A 26,745-nucleotide genomic window follows, 5' to 3' on the forward strand; every position below is an offset into this window, starting at 1 on the left:
GATTATGAGGGAAAATATATCCCATACTTCAACTGTCACAGTAAAAATAGTAAAAGTTCTTCATCACCTTCTTCCCTTGTCACAATGCAGAGAAAATCCTTACTTACCTCCCTTGGTGACAGATGACAGAAAATATCCAATAATTCCACACCTCCTTCAACTGTCTTCACAGTTTCAAATGCAGAGTCCATCATATTCTGCATCATGATCTCTAGATCCTTCATATTGTCTCGAAATCTAAAGTACATGAAAATGATTTCTGTTCATTTTATACTGACATTTCCAGTTTACATGCAGATATTTCACAATTTACCGTAAAATATTCAAGTATATTCTGTATACAAACCGTTATAGAAAAGATATATTAAAGATATTAAAAAAAATTTGGATGAACATTTTGTTTGTAATTGATGTAAGTTTACAAAGTTAAATATTTCAACTTATTAATAACAACCTGTTAAAATCATCATGCCATGAAGTGACTTTAACATCTAATATCTTGTTTTTGACCAGTCCAAGGTTCCTGAGCATCCTATTGAATGTTTTCTCTATTTCAAGTAGTCCTTTAGCCACCTCTGGACCTTTCTGTCCAGCAAACTGTGGCATCTCACTCTTGTTACCATCCTCCATTCTGGCAAAATGGACCTGGGCATTACACACCTGTACAAATTTCAATACAGATATAGACATCTTTCTAATGGAGTTGTTTAACTTCCTAAACAGAACTTAATAATACAAAAATAAACATATTTTTTATTCTTATTTATAGGTCTAACATTTATTCACCTTCTCCTTTCATTGAAAGTTGATTACTAAGTTATCAATCAAACTAGTGTAATTACAAAAAATGTAGTCAATTTTAAGGACATTATTATATTTTTTTGGAAAATTGCCTTTATGTCCTAAACGTCAAGAATTAAGCGTAGATATTATACAGCATGGTATAATTGATGCCTTACTGTGAGCAGACCTTAATCTTAGAACTACTTTAGGATTTTTAAAAGAGATATATATGAAATTCAACATATTTAAGGAAACAGAATAATTGTTCCATCCTGCGATTTTCCGTACATTTGTTGTCTCCAAAGATATGGAATTTGTTTCTGGAAATAATCTAAAATAGCTACACATAGTAAACATACTATGGCCTCTGGCCTTTGTTAGTCTTGTATTATTTTAACTTTTAGTTTCTTATGTACAATTTGGAGTTTAGTATGGCGTTTATCATCACTGAACAAGTATATATTTGTTTAGGGGCCAGCTGAAGGACGCCTCCGGGTGCGGGAATTTCTCGTTGCATTGAACACCTTCTGCTGTTGTCTGCTCTATGGTCAGGTTGTTGTCTCTTTGTCACATTCCCCATTTCCATTCTCAATTTTATAAATTTATAAATTATTCTGAAGTTTTTATTAATGCCAAAAATCATCTGAAAGAATATGGCAATACATGTACTAAGAATTCACCTTTCAACATCTTATACATATATGTATGCAGTTTTTCGACATCTTATACATACATATGTATGCAGCTTTTCACAGAAAAAGCAATAATTAATAAATCTTGCATTTTTGTCCATGGTCCAAAAATTGGAAAAATAAATACATGCAATAATTTCTAAATTTATTATATTCTTTATTATGCCTTTAAAATGAAATACCAACCTCAGTCAAATCTTTACATCTCTGAACAAAGGCATCTGTCTGAGCAAAAATGTTACTTATGTCAAGAACCCATGGTACAGGAGAAAGCTTGTGTTGCATTTTGGAGGTCTGAAAAAAAAAAATATATATAATTGTTCTTTGTATGATCGAAAATTTTGTAAGTACATGTATCAAAAACATTTGTAATATATAAATTTCTGCAAATCACAAAATTCTCAAGACACATTTGAGTTAATTGGTTACATTGACACACATTATAGAAACGAAAATGCTTGCAACCTATTTTTAAAAGTGTTGTTTTTTATGTGCAGCCTATAAACAAACAGAGGAAACTAAATTCTGTGGGAAAAATTTGGTTGATTATATAGGGAATCAAGAATCACTGAAGCATGGCTGGAGTGGGCCCCTTCTTAGGCAGTTAGTGAGCCTTCCCTTACAAAAATTTCTAAAAAGCTTGAAGTAAAATGATCCAAGTATGCTCAAGCTAGTGATTGATAGATGTATATGAAAAATTGCCTAAAAAAAGTCCATAACTCTGAAAGAAAGATTCCTTTAACTGATTCCAACAAAATCTAATCAATAAAAACATCAAACAAGAATATACAAAAGTATCATCAGTAGCTGATAGTCCATTTGTACTTTATAGTTCAATGCACCTTTTTATTTTCTATTTTCACTGACCTTTTCATAAAGATCTTTCCATCCTTCACAGCTGTCAATACACTGCTTTAGTGTCAGTAACCCAGACTGTACATAGCCATCAAATAGCCGGTCTAAATCAAGAGCTGCTCGGCATCTGCTAATTATCTCATTACTGACCTAAAAAATGTAAAATACAAGATTCTCAGTAACCCAGACTGTACGTAGCCATCAAATAGCCTGTCTTTATTAAGAGCTGCTCTACATCTGCTAATTATCTCATTACTGACCTAAACAAAATTTTGGAGAATCATTTCCATTTTCTAATTGGTTGAATACAAATGCCAAATTTTTTTAATTTCATTTTGTCTAGAATGCATAGCAAACTTTTCCAGAAATATATTTTTTGCGTTCACCTCGACAGAAAGCAAAAGTGAGTCGGAATAATAATATTGCCAAATAAACAAATAAATTCTAAACATTTCTACATCTAATGGTATTTAATTTATTCAAATTGCTCATAAAGTTCCTAGGTACAAAAAAATTGGAAAATTATTGATTTGAAATGATAGGACATTTTTTTATCTGGAACTTCCTTTTGTCCACTACCTGTATTTCAATTCATGATTTATGTAACCTAATCCTGAATGTGCATGTAACATTTGTTGTTCAATTTCAATCAACCATAAATCAATCTATTAATCAATCTGGATTGAGAAATCTTCATAAATACTTATTTTATGACTTTAAGGGATGTTACCTTCTTAAACAATGATGTGAGCCTCTCTCTGGAAGTATAGTAAGGGGCATTAACCCATATGATCCTGATATAGTTGAGTATTTTAGGTAATAACTTCGGAATGTCTGCTGGTTTGGATTGAGATAACTCAAAGCATGGATCTTTCAGCATCATTAAAAACTTCAAATTACTTTCTGCTTGCTTTGATCCTTCCTGAAATGGAAATAATATTCTTCAAATTGTTTTTGTAAATTAAATGACATATAAAATGTGGTATATTTTTTTTTTTTATTAAATATGCACCTGATGTTAAAATCTCTAAGTGCAATGGCAAAAATTGCTACGAAGACACATGGTCCATTAGTCATTACATGTATTCCACATCAAGTAAAAGAGATAATGGGCAAATTGTAGAGATCATAGGGTACAAAAAGACAATACCTATCACTAAAGCTTTGAACAGTACCAATTTCATTCTAAAATCACAAGCTGAAACTCTGGTAGGAAAGGAACAAACTATCACCTTTTGTCACATAGTTATTTGTAAGTTTGAATTCTCTGTTATAAGTTTTAATGGGTTATTAAACCAATCTGCAGAAGAAATTTCCTTACGAATTCAATTATTAATTTGTTTAGAGACAATGAGAAATGACTGTATTTATCTTGATTTGTTTAGAGACTATGAGAAATGACTGTATTTATCTTGATTTGTTTAGAGACTATGAGAAATGACTGTATTTATCTTGATTTGTTTAGAGACTATGAGAAATGACTGTACTTATCTTGATTTGCTTAGACTATGAGAAATGACTGTATTTACCTTGATTTGCTTAGAGACTATGAGAAATGACTGTATTTACCTTGATTTGCTTAGAGACTATGAGAAATGACTGTATTTATCTTGATTTGTTTAGAGACTATGAGAAATGACTGTACTTATCTTGATTTGCTTAGACTATGAGAAATGACTGTATTTACCTTGATTTTATTAGAGACTATGAGAAATAACTGTATTCACCTTGATTTTATTAGAGACTATGAGAAATGACTGTATTTACCTTGATTTTATTAGAGACTATGAGAAATGACTGTATTTACCTTGATTTTATTAGAGACTATGAGAAATGACTGTATTTACCTTGATTTTATTAGAGACTATGAGAAATGACTGTATTTACCTTGATCTGTTCAGAGACTTTGAGAAATGGCTCTATGTATGATGATTTTGCAAATGTTAAAATTTCTGTAACCTTCTTTACACCAGACTTGTCCAGTTGTTTGCTGATACCAGTTAAGTTGGTACATCTTCTGTTCCAGAACTCTATCTCGTGCAGGGGACCAGTGTTCTCCACAATTTCATAGGCATTTTGGGTAGCAAGAACTTCTTTGATTTGTCTGATCCAGTGAATCATAGCAGCTGAAATTATAGAATGATACTGATGTGGTAAGATTTTATCAATTAAAATTTGACCCCTTTTTGTGATTTTTAGAGAGGATTTTCAACTATGTAACTCAGGCTTTTGAGCTATATACAGATTTCAAATGAGTGTCTAGTTTTGAGATTGGATTGTGACACCATAGAGATTTTGGTATGTATTCCGCAAAATTCTGTGGTATATACATTTATTTCCACCATTGGAACCTCAGTCAAGACATCATAACTTCATGAAGTAGTCTTCATCTATATAGAACAGTTGAGGAATCCCAGAGGCTTACAAAGGGTACATAATGATGACTATTTGTCAACTACACTTTTTAAACTAAAAAATCTAGCGACTTACACATTAAATACTAAATTAATGGCTTTGAGTGTAAGATGTGTTTTTTTTAAATTGCCTTCTAACATCTGTTTATATCCTGTCTCAATTCTTTACCTTGGTATATGAAGGACAGTTTTATCTGTTACATGTATATTTTTTTAAATACCTTTCAACTTTTGTGTATATATTCTTTTTATAATGTTTCTCAATTCCCTCCCTTTTAAATAAGTATAAAACCATTTCCGAAATACCTTCCAACCTGTGTATATATTCTTTTTATAATGTTTCTTAATTCCCTCCCTTTTAAATAAATATCAAACCTTTTCCTAAATACCTTCCAATCTCTGTATATATTCCTTCTTTCTAGCTGCCTCCTCCACAGATGTTTTAAGGCCCTCAGTTTATAAATACCTTCCAATCTCTGTATATATTCCTTCTTTCTAGCTGCCTCCTCTGGAGATGTTTTAAGGCCCTCAGTTTATAAATACCTTCCAATCTCTGTATATACATAAATGTATTCCTTCTTTCTAGCTGCCTCCTCTGGAGATGTTTTAAGGCCCTCAGTTTATAAATACCTTCCAATCTCTGTATATATTCCTTCTTTCTAGCTGCCTCCTCCACAGATGTTTTAAGGCCCTCAGTTTATAAATACCTTCCAATCTCTGTATATATTCCTTCTTTCTAGCTGCCTCCTCCACAGATGTTTTAAGGCCCTCAGTTTATAAATACCTTCCAATCTCTGTATATATTCTGTCTTTCTAGCTGCCTCCTCTGGAGATGTTTTAAGGCCCTCAGTTTATAAATACCTTCCAATCTCTGTATATATTCTGTCTTTCTAGCTGCCTCCTCTGGAGATGTTTTAAGGCCCTCAGTTTATAAATACCTTCCAATCTCTGTATATATTCCTTCTTTCTAGCTGCCTCCTCCACAGATGTTTTAAGGCCCTCAGTTTATAAATACCTTCCAATCTCTGTATATATTCTGTCTTTCTAGCTGCCTCCTCTGGAGATGTTTTAAGGCCCTCAGTTTATAAATACCTTCCAATCTCTGTATATATTCCTTCTTTCTAGCTGCCTCCTCCACAGATGTTTTAAGGCCCTCAGTTTATAAATACCTTCCAATCTCTGTATATACATGTATTCCTTCTTTCTAGCTGTCTCCTCTGGAGATGTTTTAAGGCCCTCAGTTTATAAATACCTTCCAATCTCTGTATATATTCCTTCTTTCTAGCTGCCTCCTCCACAGATGTTTTAAGGCCCTCAGTTTATAAATACCTTCCAATCTCTGTATATATTCCTTCTCTCTAGCTGTATCCTCTGGAGATGTTTTAAGGCCCTCAGTTTATAAATACCTTCCAATCTCTGTATATATTCCTTCTTTCTAGCTGCCTCCTCTGGAGATGTTTTAAGGCCCTCAGTTTATAAATACCTTCCAATCTCTGTATATACATAAATGTATTCCTTCTTTCTAGCTGCCTCCTCTGGAGATGTTTTAAGGCCCTCAGTTTATAAATACCTTCCAATCTCTGTATATATTCTGTCTTTCTAGCTGCCTCCTCTGGAGATGTTTTAAGGCCCTCAGTTTATAAATACCTTCCAATCTCTGTATATATTCCTTCTTTCTAGCTGCCTCCTCCACAGATGTTTTAAGGCCCTCAGTTTATAAATACCTTCCAATCTCTGTATATATTCCTTCTTTCTAGCTGCCTCCTCCACAGATGTTTTAAGGCCCTCAGTTTATAAATACCTTCCAATCTCTGTATATACATGTATTCCTTCTTTCTAGCTGCCTCCTCTGGAGATGTTTTAAGGCCCTCAGTTTATAAATACCTTCCAATCTCTGTATATATTCCTTCTTTCTAGCTGCCTCCTCTGGAGATGTTTTAAGGCCATCAGTTTATAAATACCTTCCAATCTCTGTATATATTCCTTCTTTCTAGCTGCCTCCTCCACAGATGTTTTAAGGCCCTCAGTTTATAAATACCTTCCAATCTCTGTATATACATGTATTCCTTCTTTCTAGCTGTCTCCTCTGGAGATGTTTTAAGGCCCTCAGTTTATAAATACCTTCCAATCTCTGTATATATTCCTTCTTTCTAGCTGCCTCCTCTGGAGATGTTTTAAGGCCCTCAGTTTATAAATACCTTCCAATCTCTGTATATACATGTATTCCTTCTTTCTAGCTGTCTCCTCTGGAGATGTTTTAAGGCCCTCAGTTTATAAATACCTTCCAATCTCTGTATATATTCCTTCTTTCTAGCTGCCTCCTCTGGAGATGTTTTAAGGCCCTCAGTTTATAAATACCTTCCAATCTCTGTATATACATGTATTCCTTCTTTCTAGCTGCCTCCTCTGGAGATGTTTTAAGGCCCTCAGTTTATAAATACCTTCCAATCTCTGTATATATTCCTTCTTTCTAGCTGCCTCCTCTGGAGATGTTTTAAGGCCCTCAGTTTATAAATACCTTCCAATCTCTGTATATATTCCTTCTTTCTAGCTGCCTCCTCCACAGATGTTTTAAGGCCCTCAGTTTATAAATACCTTCCAACCTCTGTATATACAATGTATTCTGTCTTTCTAGCTGCCTCCTCTGGAGATGCTTTTAGGCCCTCAGTTTATAAATACCTTCCAATCTCTGTATATACATGTATTCCTTCTTTCTAGCTGTCTCCTCTGGAGATGTTTTAAGGCCCTCAGTTTATAAATACCTTCCAATCTCTGTATATATTCCTTCTTTCTAGCTGCCTCCTCCACAGATGTTTTAAGGCCCTCAGTTTATAAATACCTTCCAATCTCTGTATATATTCCTTCTTTCTAGCTGCCTCCTCTGGAGATGTTTTAAGGCCCTCAGTTTATAAATACCTTCCAATCTCTGTATATATTCCTTCTTTCTAGCTGCCTCCTCTGGAGATGTTTTAAGGCCCTCAGTTTATAAATACCTTCCAACCTCTGTATATACAATGTATTCTGTCTTTCTAGCTGCCTCCTCTGGAGATGCTTTTAGGCCCTCAGTTTATAAATACCTTCCAATCTCTGTATATACATGTATTCCTTCTTTCTAGCTGCCTCCTCTGGAGATGTTTTAAGGCCCTCAGTTTATAAATACCTTCCAATCTCTGTATATATTCCTTCTTTCTAGCTGCCTCCTCCACAGATGTTTTAAGGCCCTCAGTTTATAAATACCTTCCAATCTCTGTATATATTCCTTCTTTCTAGCTGCCTCCTCTGGAGATGTTTTAAGGCCCTCCATTGGTACATACAGAACAGTTTTATCAGCTAATCTCCATCTTGTATCTGTTAACTTGGCTAGGAACCTATGTAAGTGTGAGGCAAATTCATTCTGTATACCTTAACATGGTTAAAGAATATATACAAAATATCAATTGTAACAAGGATGTCATTTCATGACAACTTATTAGGACATACATGTGTTGTTTTTTTTAAATAACAGCGGCTTTCATATGTTTCCTGAAAAAAAATTCTGGCCTACATATGTTTCCTGTAAAATTAAAGGGGCTTTCATTTCATTTTAGTCCTGGAAATTTAAAAGGGCTTCCAGTTATCTGCAACTTATTGGGGCTTGTATATGTTACTAAAAACTCACTGAAGCTTACAAATATGTTTCCTGAAAACTTACAGGGGCTTAAATTTGATTCCTGAAAACGTATAGGGCTTACATATGCTTCCTGAAATTTATTGGGGCTTACATGTTTTACATGAAACTTGTTTGAGCTCACATAGGTTTCCTGAAAATTAATAGGGGATTTTATATATTTCCTTGAAACTTATAAAGGCTTACATGTAATTCCTGAAAACTTAAAGAAGCTAACACATGTTTTCTGAAATCTTATCTGGGTTTACATAAGTTTTCTGACAAATGTTTGGGGATCATAGATATTACCTGAATACTTATTGGGGCTTACATGTTTCCTGAAAAACTTTTTTAATTTACAGATTCTATGAGATTCCACTGAGTGAAAACAAATTTCTAGGTAATATAAATTCAGAAATTATTGCGATGTTTTTATTATTGCCAAGAATGCGACCGGGTAATAATCACAATAATTTAACTTGCATTGTAATTGCTTTTATATGAATTAAACAGAATTTCTCACGATATCACAATAATTTCTGAATTTACAGTAATAAAAATAATGTATTTTAAAGGATACTATCTGGCCATGAAGTATTCTCAAAGAAAGCCGGTGCAAAGAATCCATCCATCAGTCTTAACAAACTCTGTAAGTGTTGTCCTTGAAGGGACCCATACCGAAATATCTTGTGGAAATTATCTGCCGTTAACTTTGTAGTAAATTGACATTTAATAAAGTATGTCATTTGTTCTATTGGATATCCTGGTATGGTAAATTCTATAACAAATCCTCTGTACTGGTCCATATAAGCTATCATCAGCTGTAATCCAGGGTCTTCTAGAAACTTCTCCAATGCGTAATTGTGGGATTCTTCCCACATAGAGGTCTTTAAGTTTGTAACCATAATTCTCTCCTTTAACATGTGTACCTATATAAATAAACAATTACTTAGATAACAAAAAAAAACATCGCTTTAAAGTAGGGATCGATGTCAACAAGTACTTGAGTATTCAAGTATCGCTCGGTAGCATCGAGTATCGATTACCAAAATGATACTCGACTAATAGGTTTCCTGTTAGAATGTTGTTGCTTTCTTAAGTTAAACTAACAATATTGTTATTGAGAGCACCTCCCAGGACATTATATATTATTCAAAATTTAAAAAAAAGAATACTATTTAAATGTTTGCGTTTTCTGCTATTTAGAATTCCTCAAAAAGGTATATGTACACAATGTAGGATATATGAACAAGAGCATTTTCCCAAGCTGACACTTTTAGCTAATCTAAGTCACTCCCTCACCTCTGTACCATCAGATCATATCTTTTCATCAGCAGGACTATTAGTTACCTAACAAATTTGAGAAATCAGTACGTTCGAAGTTGCACCCTGTATCAACCATAAAAAAATGATTAATGGCATTAGTAAGTTATAATTATCACCTCTTTGTTGATCATTAAATGTGTTGTTTTACGGTTTCCAAATGCTGCTTGAGTAATAATTTTTCAATAGATCTTAACTGATAACTTGACCAGTTTACATAATTAGTACACATAGTAAATGATCTAAAATTATTCAATTATGGTAAAAAAATCATTTGACTTTTATCTAGTCCTAGGTATTAATGTTGAGGGTTTTACAATTATAGGACAACGACCTACAACACATTAAATAGTATAATTTCGTGTTTCCATTTTGTAAAGTTTCACCGAGCGAGTATTTGAGTATCGCTCGGTAAATCGAACGAGTAATTGATTACTAAATCTTCACCGAGTTGACATCCCTACTTTAAAGACATAGTTCCCCTGTTGAAATAAACTGTGGAGTAAACTAAACATTTTATTACTACAATTTTATTTTTAGGCTATTGTAGATGAAGAATATGTGGGGTCCTTTTTATTTTTTGATAACTTTAATTGATGGATTGCTAATTTGTTGATGTTTCAACAAGTCTATTTTTATTCCTATCTAAAATGACAATGCTCTAAAAAAAACAACATTGTTTTCCATTTGTATCTTTGAATATATATATTTTAAATTTTGCTATTCTCCATTTGTTTCCATTTTATACCTCACATTATCTTACCACTGATGGCTTCTGTGGTGTTTGTACTTTTTTGGCCACAATAGGTGGCTGTATCTCTGGAATTCCCCCATCCGCCCCCTCCGGAGTGCTGATTTCCTCTATAAAATATCATAAAAATGTCAGATCTAAAAACATGTAATACCAATAATAGCTACACCACAGGGCACTGTTATCATGGTAATTAGGGTAATAAGTTGGCTATTTTAACTGTAACGGCTATTCCATCTATTAACATGATTAAGCAAAAATTAAATTGGCAGTTTATCTATAACCACCAATATATATGTTCCTGTCTGGTTTTAATAAGACACATGTATGCAGAACAATGGATGGCAATGACTATGGAAGACCTTACTTTGTAAGGCTTATAAAATGAGTGTGGTTTTTCATCTATTAAAAAAAATCAATTTTATTGTTAGAACTATATAAACAAAGAGTAAATGCTTAGTCTGCTTAAAAATCAGGATTGATTTTATTTTAAAAGTTATTTAGATAAAAGACTTACTACATGTAACACATAAACACTAAAACAGGGATCCATAAGATAATGATTTCTATTGGTTGCAGTGGTTGAATCCAATAAAAAGCGGATGAGCATGTGTAAATTTGAAAAGGAAAATAGTTATTGTATACATGTAAGTCTATAATGTACTGTGAGTGAGTGAATATGAATTCTGATATTTGATTTAAAATTAGTGTTTCCACCTCTCACCAATCTCACATTGTCATTGGATGAAGTAATGACATTTTTTTAAATTTTCTTTTCTATGAAAGCAAAAAGGATCCTTATCAAATTAAGCAATCAAATATAACTCAATAGTTGAAGAAGAACCAATTTCGAAATGAAAAGAAAACAACAAGTGTCTGCTAGAATTTCTTCTTACCATAGTATATATCTGAGATAACTTTAGTTTAGGTGTCAGACCACCAATTACCCCCTCTAATTTAGAACATATGTGAAAGTAGGTCTACTCGGACAAAAAATAGTGCATTTGATGTCATTGTTTCCTTGAACTAACCAACAAATTTGCAGAAATGAAACTTATGGTGAAAGGGAGATATATTTAGACCATTTTGAGTCAAAATTCACTTGTCTATTGAGTTTGTATTAAAAATTCAGGATTAATGCGCTACATACATTGTAGTGCACTAATTTAAGATTTCCAGAAAACCATGAGTTATTTTGGTAGTACCTGTGTTTTCAAGATCAGAAATTTCTTACAAGACTTTAAACATTGGTTGAAAATTAGCATGTAGAAAGGTGATACATGTACAATTCAGGATATACCTGGTTTCCTTTAAGTTAAACTTAAGGTAAAATATTTAGAAAGCTGTGAAAATTGCAAAATTTGGTTGAACAGATAGGGATTTTTAATTGGAGGTCTGACACCTATAGCACTGTACTATATTAATATCAGGGTGTATATGGCATATTCAAAGGTTTTTAATAAATCCACTTTAATAGTCCAACTAATCATGACTGTCTCCCAGGTTTAAACATCACCCATATATATTTATATTTTGAGGATGAGCCAATCAGGCGAGTTTTTGTGTTTGTATGTTTTATTGCATTGTATTAATCAATGTTTAAGGGCAGGATAACTTTCTGGTAGTAGGCAATCACAACCAGAATTCGTAACAAGTTCACTATATTGTGTAGATTGTCCTTCATTGGCAATACAATGAAGATATCAACTGGTCTGGGTACACAGTTATCGTCCCTTGATTTTTGTTGTCCCCAAATATAGTGTGGAAATTAAAGTGCCTTACTTTAATTTTTTTAATACCTCTTCCAAATTTTTTTCTTCATGTTTTATGTCTTAAATAGCAAATAGGGGATGAATTTACACTTAAAAAAATTTGGGTGATGAATTTTAAAGTAAAGTAATGATTTGGTCCAGCTGAAAAAGGTTAAAAATTAGCACATAATATAGAAGCTGTCAAAAGATTTAAGGACCCCCTTAACATAAAATTGTCCGTCTTTTGAGTTAGAGGCGATGAAGATTTCTTTAATTTTGATATAATTGTCCCAAAAGTAGTACAGCACACTGTAAAAATTTAATTGAGAAAGCATTTTTTTATTTTCATTTATTGTCTTAATCTAATTTAAAGAAAGAAATGCAGTTACGAAATAACTGTTCTCAGACCAACTTTAGGTGGGTTAAAGGGTGTAGCTGAGTGGACAATATCAAATGCAATTCGGTTGTTTGTTTATTTTAACACCTAGATCATTCTTCTACAGAAACAGAAAAAAAATGCCCATCAAATTGAAAATCCAAAAAAGACTATCTTTCTAAAACACAAAAAATGTATTTAACTTTTAAATATCTAGTGGATGCCAGGCCTTACATTTTATCCAACTGCACAGGTTAGGGAGCTACCATTTGATTTTTATGGGGGGGCTAGGATGAAATTTGAAAAAAATAGGCAGGACAGGAGTTCTGAGTAAAAAAAAAAGGCAGGATGAGACACTTTGCCAAAAAAAAAGTCAGGATGACAATTTATGAAAAAAAGTCAGGACAAACAAATAAAAAAAAAGGCAGGACCGAATAGAGTGAAAAATAAAAAGGCAGGATAGAGATTACAACTAAAAAAAAAATGCAGGACAATATTTTTCATCCTAGCCCCCCCATAAAAATCAAATGGTAGCTCCCTTAGTCTGTACTCAGAGTAGTTTTTTAAGTGTGAATACATCTATTTTTGTCCATTTGTTATGATGCTCGATGTCGGCCTTAAAACTTTTTCAACTGCACTCAGCACCTCAGAGCAGTTTTTAAGATGAGCATTCAAGTTTTTGAGATGTAAATACAACTATTTTTGTCCATTTGTTATGATGAACCTTGATTTACCAACTAATCTGTCAGATCATACTGTACATAACATACATTTGTAAGGATGACAACTTTTTTACTTTTTTCAGAGCTCCAACATAATTTAGGACCGTGAACGAAACGGAACAGATTTTCCGGATGTTTTATTTTAAGGGGACTCATTTAGATATATGAAGTCATATATAATTAGGATATCTGGTATAAGATGCGTGATTACGAATTAAATAAATATTTGATTACATTCAACAGATTCGTTATTACTTATTCAATCGAAGAAAAAAAGTTCATTTTAGGATTATACAAGTGAGGACACAGATCAGTGTGGATGAGTGCGTTGTCACGTTCTTTTCTGACAAAAAGAGCTCCCCCTTTTACCCTATGTTGAACTGTAATGCACAGTCACAGTGACGACCAACATATAGCAAGCACAACAAAATTAGCAGTGTTCTTATGTAATATTTCGTTTTAATGTTTAAGACTATAATGGAAGAAACACTGATTAGATATAGGAAGATGTGGTATGAGTGCCAATGAGACACTCTTCATCCAAATAACAATTTATAAAAGTAAACCATTATAGGTCAAGGTACGACCTTCAACACAGAGCCTTGGCTCACACCGAACAACAAGCTATAAAGGGCCCCAAAATTACTAGTGTAAAACCATTCTCCCATATGAAAAACAGACGACAAAATATCAATTGGAAGGCTTAACTCAATAAAAAAAAACTTAAATTAACACACTATGAACGAATAAATTTGATCTGCGATACCTGAATGCAAACACATATCTAATAAAATTATTAGGAATAATATCTAAGATCAAAAGTAAATAAACAAGTTAAAACAAAGCTAGTTAGTTGGTAAGATACCACTGTGAAATATTTAACAATATTTAGAAAATCATGGATTACCAAATGATTCTGATAAAATATGTTCCACAACTTTGATTTTGGATAGCAACAAAAACACTTAAATTAGGAGAAGAACACATAAGGTGCATTTCTGCATGGTGTGATTTTGATATGCGGGGTGGTATCTGTGAACCTGCATGGTGTGCGGATTTTGATATGCGGGTGGTATCTGTGAACCTCCATGCATGTACTGATTTGTATGGTTTTTCTTCTGTTCCTTGGTGGTGGTCGTTATTTACAAGGGTCGCTACAAAAACTATAAATTTGATAAAGATCTTCCAAGTAAGAAATTTTTTCGTTTAAATGTGGACATTTGTCGTTTGTTTATGTAATATATACGTGTTTCTCGTTTCTCGTTTTGTTTATATAGATTAGACCGTTGGTTTTCCCGTTTGAATGGTTTTACACTAGTAATTTTGGGGCCCTTTATAGCTTGTTGTTCGGTGTGAGCCAAGGCTCCGTGTTGAAGGCCGTACTTTAACCTATAATGGTTTACTTTTTAAATTGTTATTTGTATGGAGAGTTGTCTCATTGGCACTCACACCACATCTTCCTATATCTATTGTTCCTTAAAACATTAGTCCTATAACATGTGACTTCGGGGGCATTATTTACTATTTCTATTTACTGTTCTGATAAAAATAAAATATCAATCACGGTGCAACCCGCATTAGACAAAAAATAAAAAAATGAAAATATCAGCATGAAAACGTAGAATAGTGAATATATAATGCGAAGGCATATATTATAGGGCTACTTAAAACATATCCTTTCAGGTTTTTAGTAACAACAATATACCAGATATGGCAGATACCAATATAGATACTCATAACTCCTGCAAAAGCCAACTGATAAAAATCTTGTGAATATGAATATTTACATTTTATGTTCTAATTATCTTTAAAAATTCCTAAAATTCTGTTCTATGGTTTGATGAGTTGTCGTGAAAAGAACAGGACTGATGATCAAACGGCTGACGGATCGAAACATATAAATACGGTTTAATTTGTTGTACGGGGTCAGTGTAAATCCCATGAATTTATTCATGATTCGTAATTTCTAGAAACAAATTATGACAAATAGTGCAGACTTGAGGAAAAACGAACCGTATAGTATTTGAAATGCAAAAGTTATTGCGAAATTATATGAATTATAATATTTGCGATAAAAAATTTAAATCTGAGAGCACGATTTAAAAATAATAAAAATTTCGCGATGACGAATTGAATTTGTTTTTTTTTTAAGGATTGGAAGCAATCTAGGATCATTATTTTAATCCATGATCTAGAGTTACAAAAATCTGATAATCCGGTTCCGATAACGATGATAAACCGTGATAACATTTTTTCGAATTCGTGATTTCGAAATCAAATAATATATAAGCCAGCCTCTACTGTATGATCTGATTAACTAGTATGGCCTTTTGGTGTCTAAGTTCTGAGACTGACTTTCCGGGCAGAAAAAAAAGGTTTTGTGTATAGTAAATTCTATATAAATTGTACAAATTTGACCAGCTTTTCATCTTGTTTTAATTTGTACAATTTATTTGAAAACTGTAGGGGGAAAAAATATGGTTTAGAGGTTTAATTACTAGTATTAGATTGAGCTACTAATAAAACAGACCATTGACTTCTCTATAGTTTGTCAAAGCCAATGTTATTCAGAAATATGTGCAAACTTGTTAAAAAAAACCTATGTTGAATAAATAGAAAAGTAACTTGAGATATAAAAAGGGGCGGAGGAGAGCCCTCATCAGAAATAAAATAAACAGAATTGTATTTAAAACATGCAAATGATGCCTTTTATTAAAGGGTCAAATAAAAATTTCTACTCGTCTACTGTGGTATCTTATCTTCGTATGAAAGTCGTTCGGTCAGATTTGGGTACGTTAAATCCAATGTCTCGTACAAAGTGAGTGCCCCTCTCTTTACAAGTTAAGAACCTTTACAAAAACTCGAAGATGGCTTGTTTAATTTCTGTCCCTATTCAATATACCCTAATTTTTCCGTGGCAGTCCAGAATTCCCAAACATTCATTACAAACGGCCTCTATTACAGGACCTACCTATTGCATTTATTAATTTGTTCTCCTCTCCTCTTGAATATTCATGAAGTATTTGCCACTGGACGTTAAGCAAACAACAATCAATCCGCCAATCATTTTAAAGGGGGAAATGCCGAATCTTAAAATACTCCGTATCTATAAGAGCATGCTCGTACTTTAAAGGTATTTTAATGTTAGAATTATATGGCTTCAAATATTAGAGGTGATACATGACGAAGTACAATCTTAATCAAACCTTCATTTGTCAAAGCTTTTATTTACCTGGAGTATCCGGCTCATTTACAACACCTTTGGACGACTTGGTTTTAGGTGATATAGTTCTCTTCTTTGTTTTTGGTGAACTTCTTTTTGAGCTAGAAAGTCCAGCTTTAGAACTTCTCCGTGACCCTGATCTAGATGAAGCCTTACTCGTCACTCCTTTTTCTTTTGTTTCTGCACTTTCTTCTTCCATACCTTTTTCTTTCCTTGACCAGGATAAATTCTGCGAATGAAAGAGATAGGACCAGTGTCCCCTTAATATATTCACTGCATGTGACCAATTTTCAAAAAATCTTTTAATCTTTACTATAGAATAAACAATTAAACAGCATCATGTGTGTGTTCACTTTGATTATAACAACATATTGAATATTTTTTTCAACATACAATCCAAAATAGAAATCTCTAAAGCTCAGCACTGTATTTTGATAATTTTGAGCGAATTTAATGTATTTATCAAGGTAGTGTAAGAGAAGGACGTTTTTACCAAAAACAAATTTCTATCCTATGTATTGCCTTTCAGATAAAAATCAATTCATTTGGGTAGATGACCACTACACAGCCAATTTTGCAAAGGTACTATTTTTGTACTTAAAATCTGCAGTACTGAAAATTTACTTTTGATATTAAGTACTATTTCTTTACTTTAAAATTATTGTACTGTTTACGTACCTGTATTTTACAGTACTTGATTTGTACTTAAAATTTTGGTACAGAAATAATACCAAAAGCGATCACAATATTCCATGTTTGAAAATCATAATTTTAAGAGATTTGAAATAGACATACTATTAAAATGCTGAAAATGTAACGTTGTAACCAAAAATATGTAGTACTTAAATTTTCAAGTACAAATCAAATACTGTAAAATACAGGTACCTCAATATTACAATAATTTTAGAGTAACAAAATAGTACTGAATATTAGAAGTAGATTTCCAGTACTACAGATTTTTGGTACAGACATAGTACCTATGCACGGCCGACACTCGGCTAACCGAGAGATTGGTCGGTTAATCTATATTGAGTATGTGGCTATATCGGCAGTGGGTCTGTTAATCGGGTTGGCTATACGTCTGTTAAGAGTAAAACGCACAATTTAATGTTAAACTCGATCAAATATACAGATTTTTGGAATATTATAAGAATTCAATCAAAAAAAGAAAAGTGTCTGACAAAATGATATCTATCAAAGAACATTTTCCACCTTTAAAAACATTTCATAGTCTGCGCAGTTTTCAGTAAAAGTAAAAGGCGTCGCGCAAGTATGTAGTATTTATGATTACATGCATAGCAATTTTTTAATAAAAGGCGAAACAAACAATTTTAGATATCAATTAAAAGACACAAAATACTACTTTGGTTCTTAAATATAAATTGACATTAGTAAATATTTCATAATTGTAATATAACGTGGGTAATACCACGTTTTAGTGAATATTATGTGAATAAAGTCTGTTAATGGGTTGGACAATTGAAATTGTGTCAGTTAAGAGTTATTTAGCCACGAAAATAGTTGTGCTACCTTTATATTTTCCCATTGAAAATGTTAAAAATGAGATGTTCTTGAGTAAAAAAAAATATTGTAAGGGTTCCGCGGAACCCAGTGTCTCGCCTACTTTTGCTGTAAATCGCAGGCTCAACAAAAATGAGGGAAAAAATCAATAAAAAATATTCCTCTTGATACTATCTTATGATTGTAAGAAGCTTCTGTCCAAGTTTAGTAAAAATTTAGGATAGTGAATGAATCTAATAAATGTTTTGAAAACTTTAACTGCAGACTGTATGTAATGTTAACTGGAAGAAAATCTAAGTCCATTTAAAAGTAAAATACAGAATAAATGGAGTTATCTTTTTACAGTATTTACTTCTGGATACTATCTTATGATCATAAATAAGCTTCTGTCCAAGTTTGGTACAAACCCAGGATAGTTTAAGAAAGTTAATAATTTTTTAAAAACTTTAACCACAGAGTGAATGTAATGTTTCCCCGCAGAAAAACTAATTCCATTCAAAAGTAAAATACGGAAAAAAATGGATTTACTTCTCGATACTATCTTATGATCATAAACAAACTTCTGTCCATGTTTGGTACAAACTAAGGATAGTTTAAGAAAGTTATTAAAACTTTAAAAACTTTAACCACAGAGTGAATGTAATGTTTCCCCGCAGAACAAACTAAGTCCATGATTTATAAGTAAAATACGGAAAAAATGGAATTTTATTTTTACAAAATTTACTTCTTAATACTATCTAATTATGATCATAAACAAGCTTCTGTCCAAAGATGTTAGAAATCCAGTGAAGTTCAAGAAAGTTATTAAAATTTCAAAAACTTTAACCACAATGTGAATATTTGTGGACGCCGCCGACGACGACGACACCGACGACGACGGAATGTAGGATCGCTTAGTCTCGCTTTTTCGACTAAAGTCGAAGGCTCGACAAAAAATAATAATACGATGCAACACTATCCTTCCAGTAAAAGCATTTTTATTTTGACTTTCTTTGCATTTTACTCAAGAGTGTGTCACTTCAATATAGCGTGATCTGGGTTGGTCGCTGGAATATGCATGAATTTATTATTAACGATTTCAATCAGCCTTAATTTTTGTGTCTGCTCAAAGTAGCATGTTCTCAAATCCGATTGAACGTGTCTTTCTAATACAACACAGGGTACATATATAACGTGTTGTCGTTTTCATATGCACATGACATTTGTCACTGGACGTTTAGGTGGTACCCAACATTACAGGGAGATAACTCTGTAAAGTCAGTGATACGTTTTAATTACGTTGTGTTGTAAAGGGAATAATAAGCTTCTCGAAGATCAAAATTGGTGTTTGTCAAACTGCTATATAACCAGTTTTAAATTTTTCTGACAAAACGGTTGGTTCAAATTTTTTGAAATTTTTATATATCTGTTAAAGGTTCAAATTAAATACTTTGTCAAAATTTTATCCAAATTAAACGAACCACATTGATTTTAGTAAACGTGTTCGGTACCACCTTAATCCTAATTCCTCAGCATCATCCATTTGTTTTTTTTCTTGTATTACTTAATCATCTGTTGTTTACAAATCATTCTAAAGAAATAAATGGAAAGGAGCGAATGCAGCTACATTTGGTTGTATTAAAATTTAATTCATTTTATTCCGTTTAGTTCCTTTTCTACATATGTGCAGAGGAGAACTGCAGGTGTCCACATGTAAACGTCAAGCATTTGTCACCAATATGAGTACATCGCAATCCGTTACTGTTTCAACACCCAGGGGGGTTTCATGTCTTTATTCTTAAACAATTTGTTTTCTTCTCTTTTTTAGCAATGCATCACTCTCTACTGTCCTTATCTTTTATTTTGTATTCTGTATCTCCATCCAGATTCTCGTGTATACCATGAGGGTACGGATTGGGGGTGTTGTTTATTTCTGTATTCTTTAAATGGTTATGTTACTTTTCTCTACATTTTATTTATCTTACCCATTATTCTTTCTCTATTCTTTATATTTAGGCATCCCAATATACTGATGTTTAGTTACATTACGACGTTAATCTCTGATTTATATACTGGTTACCAATGTAGATGACACATTGGTGTCATTCATGACAATTAAACAGAATCCACATGATATATGCGACCATTCTCGGATAAAATCAATTTTACTTTAATTTAACACTTTTTGAAACCATTTTTATCAATTTTCAATATCCATTGCCTACATTGTTATTGTTCATGTGTTTTGTTCCGTATATTTTATATTCCATTGCTCATGTTTTGTTTCCGTATATATTTTATGTTCCATTGCTCAAGTGTTGTTTCCGTATATTTTAGCCGCTCGTCTTGAGCCTACCAAATGAACACACCATAAAGTAATAAAATTATACTTTTATTGTCATTCATAACTCTTAACAGACTAATTAACAGACCGGGTTTTATACATCCGACCCATTAACAGACCAGGTTTTTAATAAAGATTGATTTATGTCACCAAAATACAGATTTTCATGTAGATTTTTCACAAAATGATATCAATTTGGTTAACACTCATAATGCCTGTCTTTTTTCGATGTTCAAAATAGTGCATGCAAGTAAATTGAACCCAAGTGTCATTTTGTGTACATTTTGTGTGTGTAAAATGTGTATAAATTTACTGATGAGTAATTTGCCTTTTCATTTTATAGATCGTACATAGAAGCTAGAAAAATAATAATTACACCACTGGATTCAGTACATTGAATAGTTTTGTCAGACATAAATATTTTTTATGATAAACATATATTTAAAAGGTTATACAATGAAACATTCTGAGTTTTCAATGATTTTCTCGATAACACCTGATTAACAGACTTTAGCCAACCCGATTAACAGACCCACTGCCGATATAGCCGTATACTCAATATAGATTAACCGACCAATCTCTCGGTTAGCCGAGTGTCGGCCGTGCTATGCAAAAGTAGCTGTGTAGCTACGAGCTACATCTAAAATTTGAATTATGATTTTTTTTCAAATCATTAATGAAAGTGAAAACCTGTACGTGAAACAAATACCTGTCTCTTTCAAGGCTATATGTGTGATATGTGTCAATAAGCAAACAGCATAGAATCCTACACCCGACCTATCGCGCATCTTATATGTAAATAATTTAATCTTAATATAATTACATTTACAAAATTGCAAGGGTTGATGTTGTCTTAGGCTGGTTCAATGTCAACAACTAGAAGTGAACATTACAAACATGTCTGTTAACATCAGACAGGAACTAGGAATGGCCATATTTATTTGAGTGCCTAACGACCGAAGTTTGTATACAAAAAAAACATTCTTTGACATAAGTTGAAACTTATTCGATTAACACTACAACTGTATATCTATTTTTACGAAAGTTTAATCATTTGGGGAATTAAATTTTTATATAAATTAGCAATATTTTACCTTAGATTATCCAGTGTTGTCGTGACTTGAATGTGAAAGTGAAAAACAAAAATCGAATGATTGTGTTTCCTTTGTTTTAACGAATCACTGACTCTTATTCAAAAGTATACTGCATGAAATCAAGTTTAAATTCCTTATTGTCAATTTTATTAACTGTTGAATAACGGTAGGAAAGTACACGTGGTCATGTGCAATAGTCTTTTTTTTTTTATTTGATTATGATTTGATTGATTTTAACAACCAATAAAAATATTATTTGCTGAATCTAACTTGACATGTATTGAGTCTTTTTTTTATATTTGGTCAAGTTTTTCAACTAAGTCAAAGTCGGGTCCAAAATTGAACTTAATTTTTACTACAAAATTGATATTTGAGGTTCTTAGATATGGTGTGAATCTAACCGTGTATTCAGGTTTTGGATTTTGGACCCCGTTTTAACAATCTTTTTGTTTGATTTCATTATGTTAAGATATGCAGATATGACCCGACAATTGTTCGTTCAAAGTTCACATTTAGGATTTTGTATATTTCTTTAATCTATGCTTTTTATTATTATTCCGAGTCCTTATTGCGTTTTAATAATTTATTAGTTTATTGTATTTTACGCTATTCAAAAGTTACTTGTATTTTACACTTAACTATAATCCTTTCATTTAGATTAATTATCAAAGATTTATATCCGTCTTTAAGATAAAAGGTTTTGTAATAAAGAATATAGATAATTTGACACTAAGTGATAACTGCCGAAAGCCATTCTTGACAAACTTATACGAAGCATGTTTTTAATCCGTAATCCCCGCTTTCGGCAAAACGCGAATTGATATTATTTAATAAAAAGATATTTGATTGGTTCATTTTCCGTATGTCAATCAGTCTTTTGAATTGTATTTTATATTTGTTTTTATGTTGTTATTGAGTGATGTTTTAATATTTGAAATATATGGATGTGAAATAAATAGGTAAACTTTCCAGCGACTTGGACTTTATCTCAACTACCGCTAGTTTCCCCCAGAAACTAATTAATATGACAGGGGTGACCAACAACCCGGTCATACAGACATTAACCATGAATTTAGAATTTGGATATTGGAGCTATAATATCAAGACGAATGTTGTGTCCATACTTGCCTAACTGTTCAAGGTTCAACATCTGCGATCGCTAGATCGCATCATTCTGCGCCCTGTGCGACATTTTACTACAGCAACTATTATCACGATTTGTGTTCTGTCGCCGATCGTGCAAGAACATCATGGGTAGCCAATGTCGTTAAAAAAACGTCGTCATAAAAATTAACCCGGTAAACTGCTTTTTCCATTTTTTTATTACAAGACACAATGTCACACTGTCCCGATTTTTATATACGATGGACACCCGAATGCGAAAATTGTAAGTTCGTACGAAGTTGGTCCCGATCTCGTTAAAATACCAAAAAAGTGACCGAAGTAAGTACGATGAATAACGAAGTCTATATGATGGTGCCGAAATTATATACGATAGCAAAAGATGGACATACGAAGGTTAATCGAAGACGGGTATTTAAGCTTCATATCTCAGCCGAAGCCTACACGATTGATCACGAAGGCTACACGATGGATTACGATGGCTACACGATGGAATACGATGATGGTGCGATGGCCATACGATGTCTAAAAGATACGAACAGAATTTCGACAACATATCGTTTCTGTACAAGTCTGCCATGCATGGCGGGAAATCGATCTTTGTGTCTAATTCTTATAAAACTTAGTTTATTATCCCCTCGCCTACTACATGTAAGTTGCGTGTAGATAAAATTGTTATGGACACTCTAGAACCAAAATGCTCAAAACTTGGTATGGTGTTACTCGTTAAGAATATCTTAAGCGCTATTGACTTTAAAGTTCAAAGGTCAAGGTCACAGTGGTAGTTGTAATTCAAGGCAATATCACCCTTGTGGACACTCTAAAACCAATATGCTTCAAAAGATTTTAACCACATTTGGTATATTGTTCCTCCTTGTAATGATCTGACATTTTTTACGTTCAAGGCCAAAGGTCAAGGTCATGCAGATGGACTTGTTTTTTCTCTTTGAAATAGCATAATACACAGGAAATTGGTTGCTCATTTTTTTACCTGCTGGTTCTAAAGACAATATTAAAGGTATTTCCAGTTACTGAATGTTTTGGTTGATTTAAAAAAAAATAGTTTATGTATCAAATATGCATATTCAATTTACCATTTTCTGCATGCGTCATATACAAATATAGTGTCCATATTTGTCCCCAATATGTTACATACGAGGGGATGCCACGCTCGGCATTGCCTTATTTGAACTGTAAAATGTGTGCACTAGTCTGAATAATCACCCTTAATTATGCCCATGTTTACTGATCTATCTTAAAAGGTGGCCATGGTTATCAGACAAAAGAAAGGATGTGGGGAAAACAACAAATGCGGCAAAATATGACATATAGAAAACAAAATGGTTATGGAGTAAACATTCGTGTGACAACAACTCAGACGATACATAAAAAATCAGAATAATGAAGAAAAAGTTGGTTTCCCTATATACATGTACATGTACCTGCAGTGTTGGTGTACGAGGCGCGTTTATGATTTTCATTATGTTACTTGATATGAAAAATTGACAAAAAATAATATTTTACTTGTAAAAGTAAATACTGAGCCTGTAATAGCTGCTCTTCTTGTTCCATTTGAATTAATAGAAACAACGCTGTCGCCTTTCTTGTTCTCATAGAATCATATGATATGAGCTCCATGTTTTGTGAACGTATTTCTTAACTGTCGTATTAGACTGACCAATGCATATCGCGCATGACACTTTAAATGTATTTTAGCGCGAAAATTAACTTACATTTAGCTGGATTTATTGCCGTCGTAGTTCCATCTTGTCGCCTTCGTACTTTTATTCGATGGCAACACGACAGGATTACGAGGTCTTCACGAAGTCGTGTTGCCATCGGAAGACCTTCCGGTATCATCGTGATTCATTCGTGTAGACATCTTAATGTCAAAACTGCCCGATGGAAACGATGGAAACACGAATGCAATACGATGTGCAAAGATGCATTCCCGGTGACATTACGATGGTGAGGATGGTGATACGAACTCAATACGAACCCTCAACATCGGACGCACCTTCGGGGATTTTTTAACATGTTAAAAAATTTAGAACTCTTCCCGAAGTTGTCCCCGAAGTCTAGAAAAAGTGGCCGATGATTCTACGATGGTTAAAGATGGCACTACGAATAGCCCGATCTGGATACGATCAGTCCCGATTTTGAAAATTTCCATTATCGTGTTGCCATCGGCGTAAAAATCGGGACAGTGTGACGCGGGCATTACACATAACCTGAAGTATATTCTTCCAAACAACCAACCTCTGTTAGGTTACTTGGTATTTTTGTTATCAGCCAGAAAATTAGTTTGTTTTGAGAGAAAAAAACCAGTATACATATTATTTGTTCGATCATACCTTAGTTATCCTAAAATATATAGCTTAAAGATAAGTTTCACCGAAAGTGACTTTTATTAACTCCAAAACACAACTTTTTGGTAGAAAATTGGACCCAATGATGAAAGACTCTGGGTCCCAAATGATAACCTTTAACGACTTTCAAGGATTCCAAATCCTTGGTACAAACACAAACAAATAAGCACATCCAACCAGTTAACCTAAGCACATGCAACGGAATGCGAAAGAGGATAAAGATAACATACTTAACTAAATTTGTATCTTCTCGATTAGAGTTGAACAGAGCAAAAAATGCGACTATAATGTGGCTGCATATAAAATATACACGCAGTATGGGTTTGATTGAAATATCAATTGCTGCTTGCCTAAAGTCTGGTTGCAAATATTGCACTGGATTAACACAAAATCATATGATCGGAAACGTTACTTGACAATGTTTCAGATATTAAAGTCCTTCGAGGGTTAAATAAAGATGTTGATATTTGACAAAGAGAAATCCTGTTGCTTTACTTGAATAATAGCACCGGAAAACATTTCAATGTGCAAACAATCTAATAAACAGTGATTCATAAAACAGATATTAAATTTATTAATACAAAATTTCAGAGAATATTATATAGGACTTAGTAATACTTCCAGAACGATTTTCATATAATCAAATGCGTAGTTCATCCGTTTGAAAAAATCATCAGAGTTTGTTTTCACTTCGTTTTAATCCAGACTAAATCCCATAAAATGTGAAAAACTTGGATAAATAGTATATCCAGTTGAGGAATGAGCGCTGCTATGAACTCGAACGTACATCTTTTCTCCTGCATTTAGATGTAATAATGTCGAAGTTGTTTCGCTTCCGTAGTCATGCTCTGCTTTATTGCCATAGCTTCCACCATATGCTAAAACATGGCCGTCTTTTACAATTTCAAATTCTAATCTCTGTCCTCCATAAACTAAGATGGTACAGAAAAATGCATACATTCCACTTTTAGGGGAAGTGAACACACCACTGTCGCCATGAAATGCTCTGTTTGAGTCAAATTGAACAGTTCTGAATGGTATTATCTGGTTGTCTCCAATATTAGAAATAGGTTCTCTCACATACGCCCGAAAGCCAACTTTATCTGACGCAGAAAGTCTTTTGACTTGGTTAGATATCACAGATTGATTTGAATATTCGCTATCAGCAACATCTATATTTACGAATTCGTCGTTTTTATTCGAGGTTTGAGCTAAATTTTCCGTTTGACAACCACATTTCTGAAGAACTGCGTTTGTTTTTTCTAGTTCATCCATCCTGCGGACCAAAATCTTGTAGGAGCTTCTAATTTTCAGCAACTCTCCTCTCAACAATTTCATTTCCAACAACTCTCCTCTCAACAATTTCATTTCCAGCAACTCTCCTCTCAACAATTTCATTTCATCATCTACAGCTGCTGCATGAAGCCCAGCACACAAAAATACAAGTGACGATATAGTTATATAGAATTGAAGTTCCAACATTCTGTAATTAGGTTTGACCTTGTACAAATAGATTACACCTCTTACACGTAATTTATGTCAGAAGAGATAAGTTCTTCTGCGATCACTGACAGATGTTAATCCTAGATAAAGGCAACAGTAGTATACCGGTGTTCAAAAGTCATAAATCGATTAAGAGAAAACAAATCCGGGTTAGAAACTCATCAACTATAAGAGGAAAACAAGGGGAAAATAGGAACACTAAAGTGCAATAAAAACAAACGCCAACATACATACAGAAACGAACTATTTGATAACAGCTGCTTTATTCCAGACTTGT

General features: G+C 33.1%; 2 protein-coding genes across 2 annotated transcripts in view; both read right to left on the reverse strand.

The window, feature by feature from the left end:
• The window catches only part of LOC139517853 (dynein axonemal heavy chain 2-like), a 92,951-nt gene extending 71,413 nt beyond the window's left edge, over window positions 1-21,538 (reverse strand). The window contains exons 1-11 of the mRNA XM_071309320.1: window positions 21,475-21,538; window positions 16,546-16,765; window positions 10,477-10,574; window positions 8,971-9,319; window positions 7,982-8,146; window positions 4,218-4,456; window positions 3,061-3,252; window positions 2,343-2,480; window positions 1,662-1,769; window positions 455-660; window positions 108-237 (exon numbers count right to left, since the gene is read on the reverse strand). Of these exons, the coding sequence (XP_071165421.1) occupies window positions 108-237; window positions 455-660; window positions 1,662-1,769; window positions 2,343-2,480; window positions 3,061-3,252; window positions 4,218-4,456; window positions 7,982-8,146; window positions 8,971-9,319; window positions 10,477-10,574; window positions 16,546-16,735 (1,815 nt within the window). The 5' untranslated portion in view covers window positions 16,736-16,765; window positions 21,475-21,538. The remainder of the gene's footprint in view (window positions 1-107; window positions 238-454; window positions 661-1,661; window positions 1,770-2,342; window positions 2,481-3,060; window positions 3,253-4,217; window positions 4,457-7,981; window positions 8,147-8,970; window positions 9,320-10,476; window positions 10,575-16,545; window positions 16,766-21,474) is intronic.
• Window positions 21,539-25,661: 4,123 nt separating this feature from the next.
• LOC139515519 (uncharacterized) lies at window positions 25,662-26,447 on the reverse strand. The gene has a single exon (XM_071305096.1). The coding sequence runs from the start codon at window positions 26,445-26,447 to the stop codon at window positions 25,662-25,664; it is 786 nt and encodes a 261-aa protein (XP_071161197.1).
• Window positions 26,448-26,745: the final 298 nt, after the last annotated feature.

This window comes from Mytilus edulis, chromosome 3, assembly GCF_963676685.1.
Source record: "Mytilus edulis chromosome 3, xbMytEdul2.2, whole genome shotgun sequence".
Taxonomy (NCBI): Eukaryota; Metazoa; Mollusca; class Bivalvia; order Mytilida; family Mytilidae; genus Mytilus; species Mytilus edulis.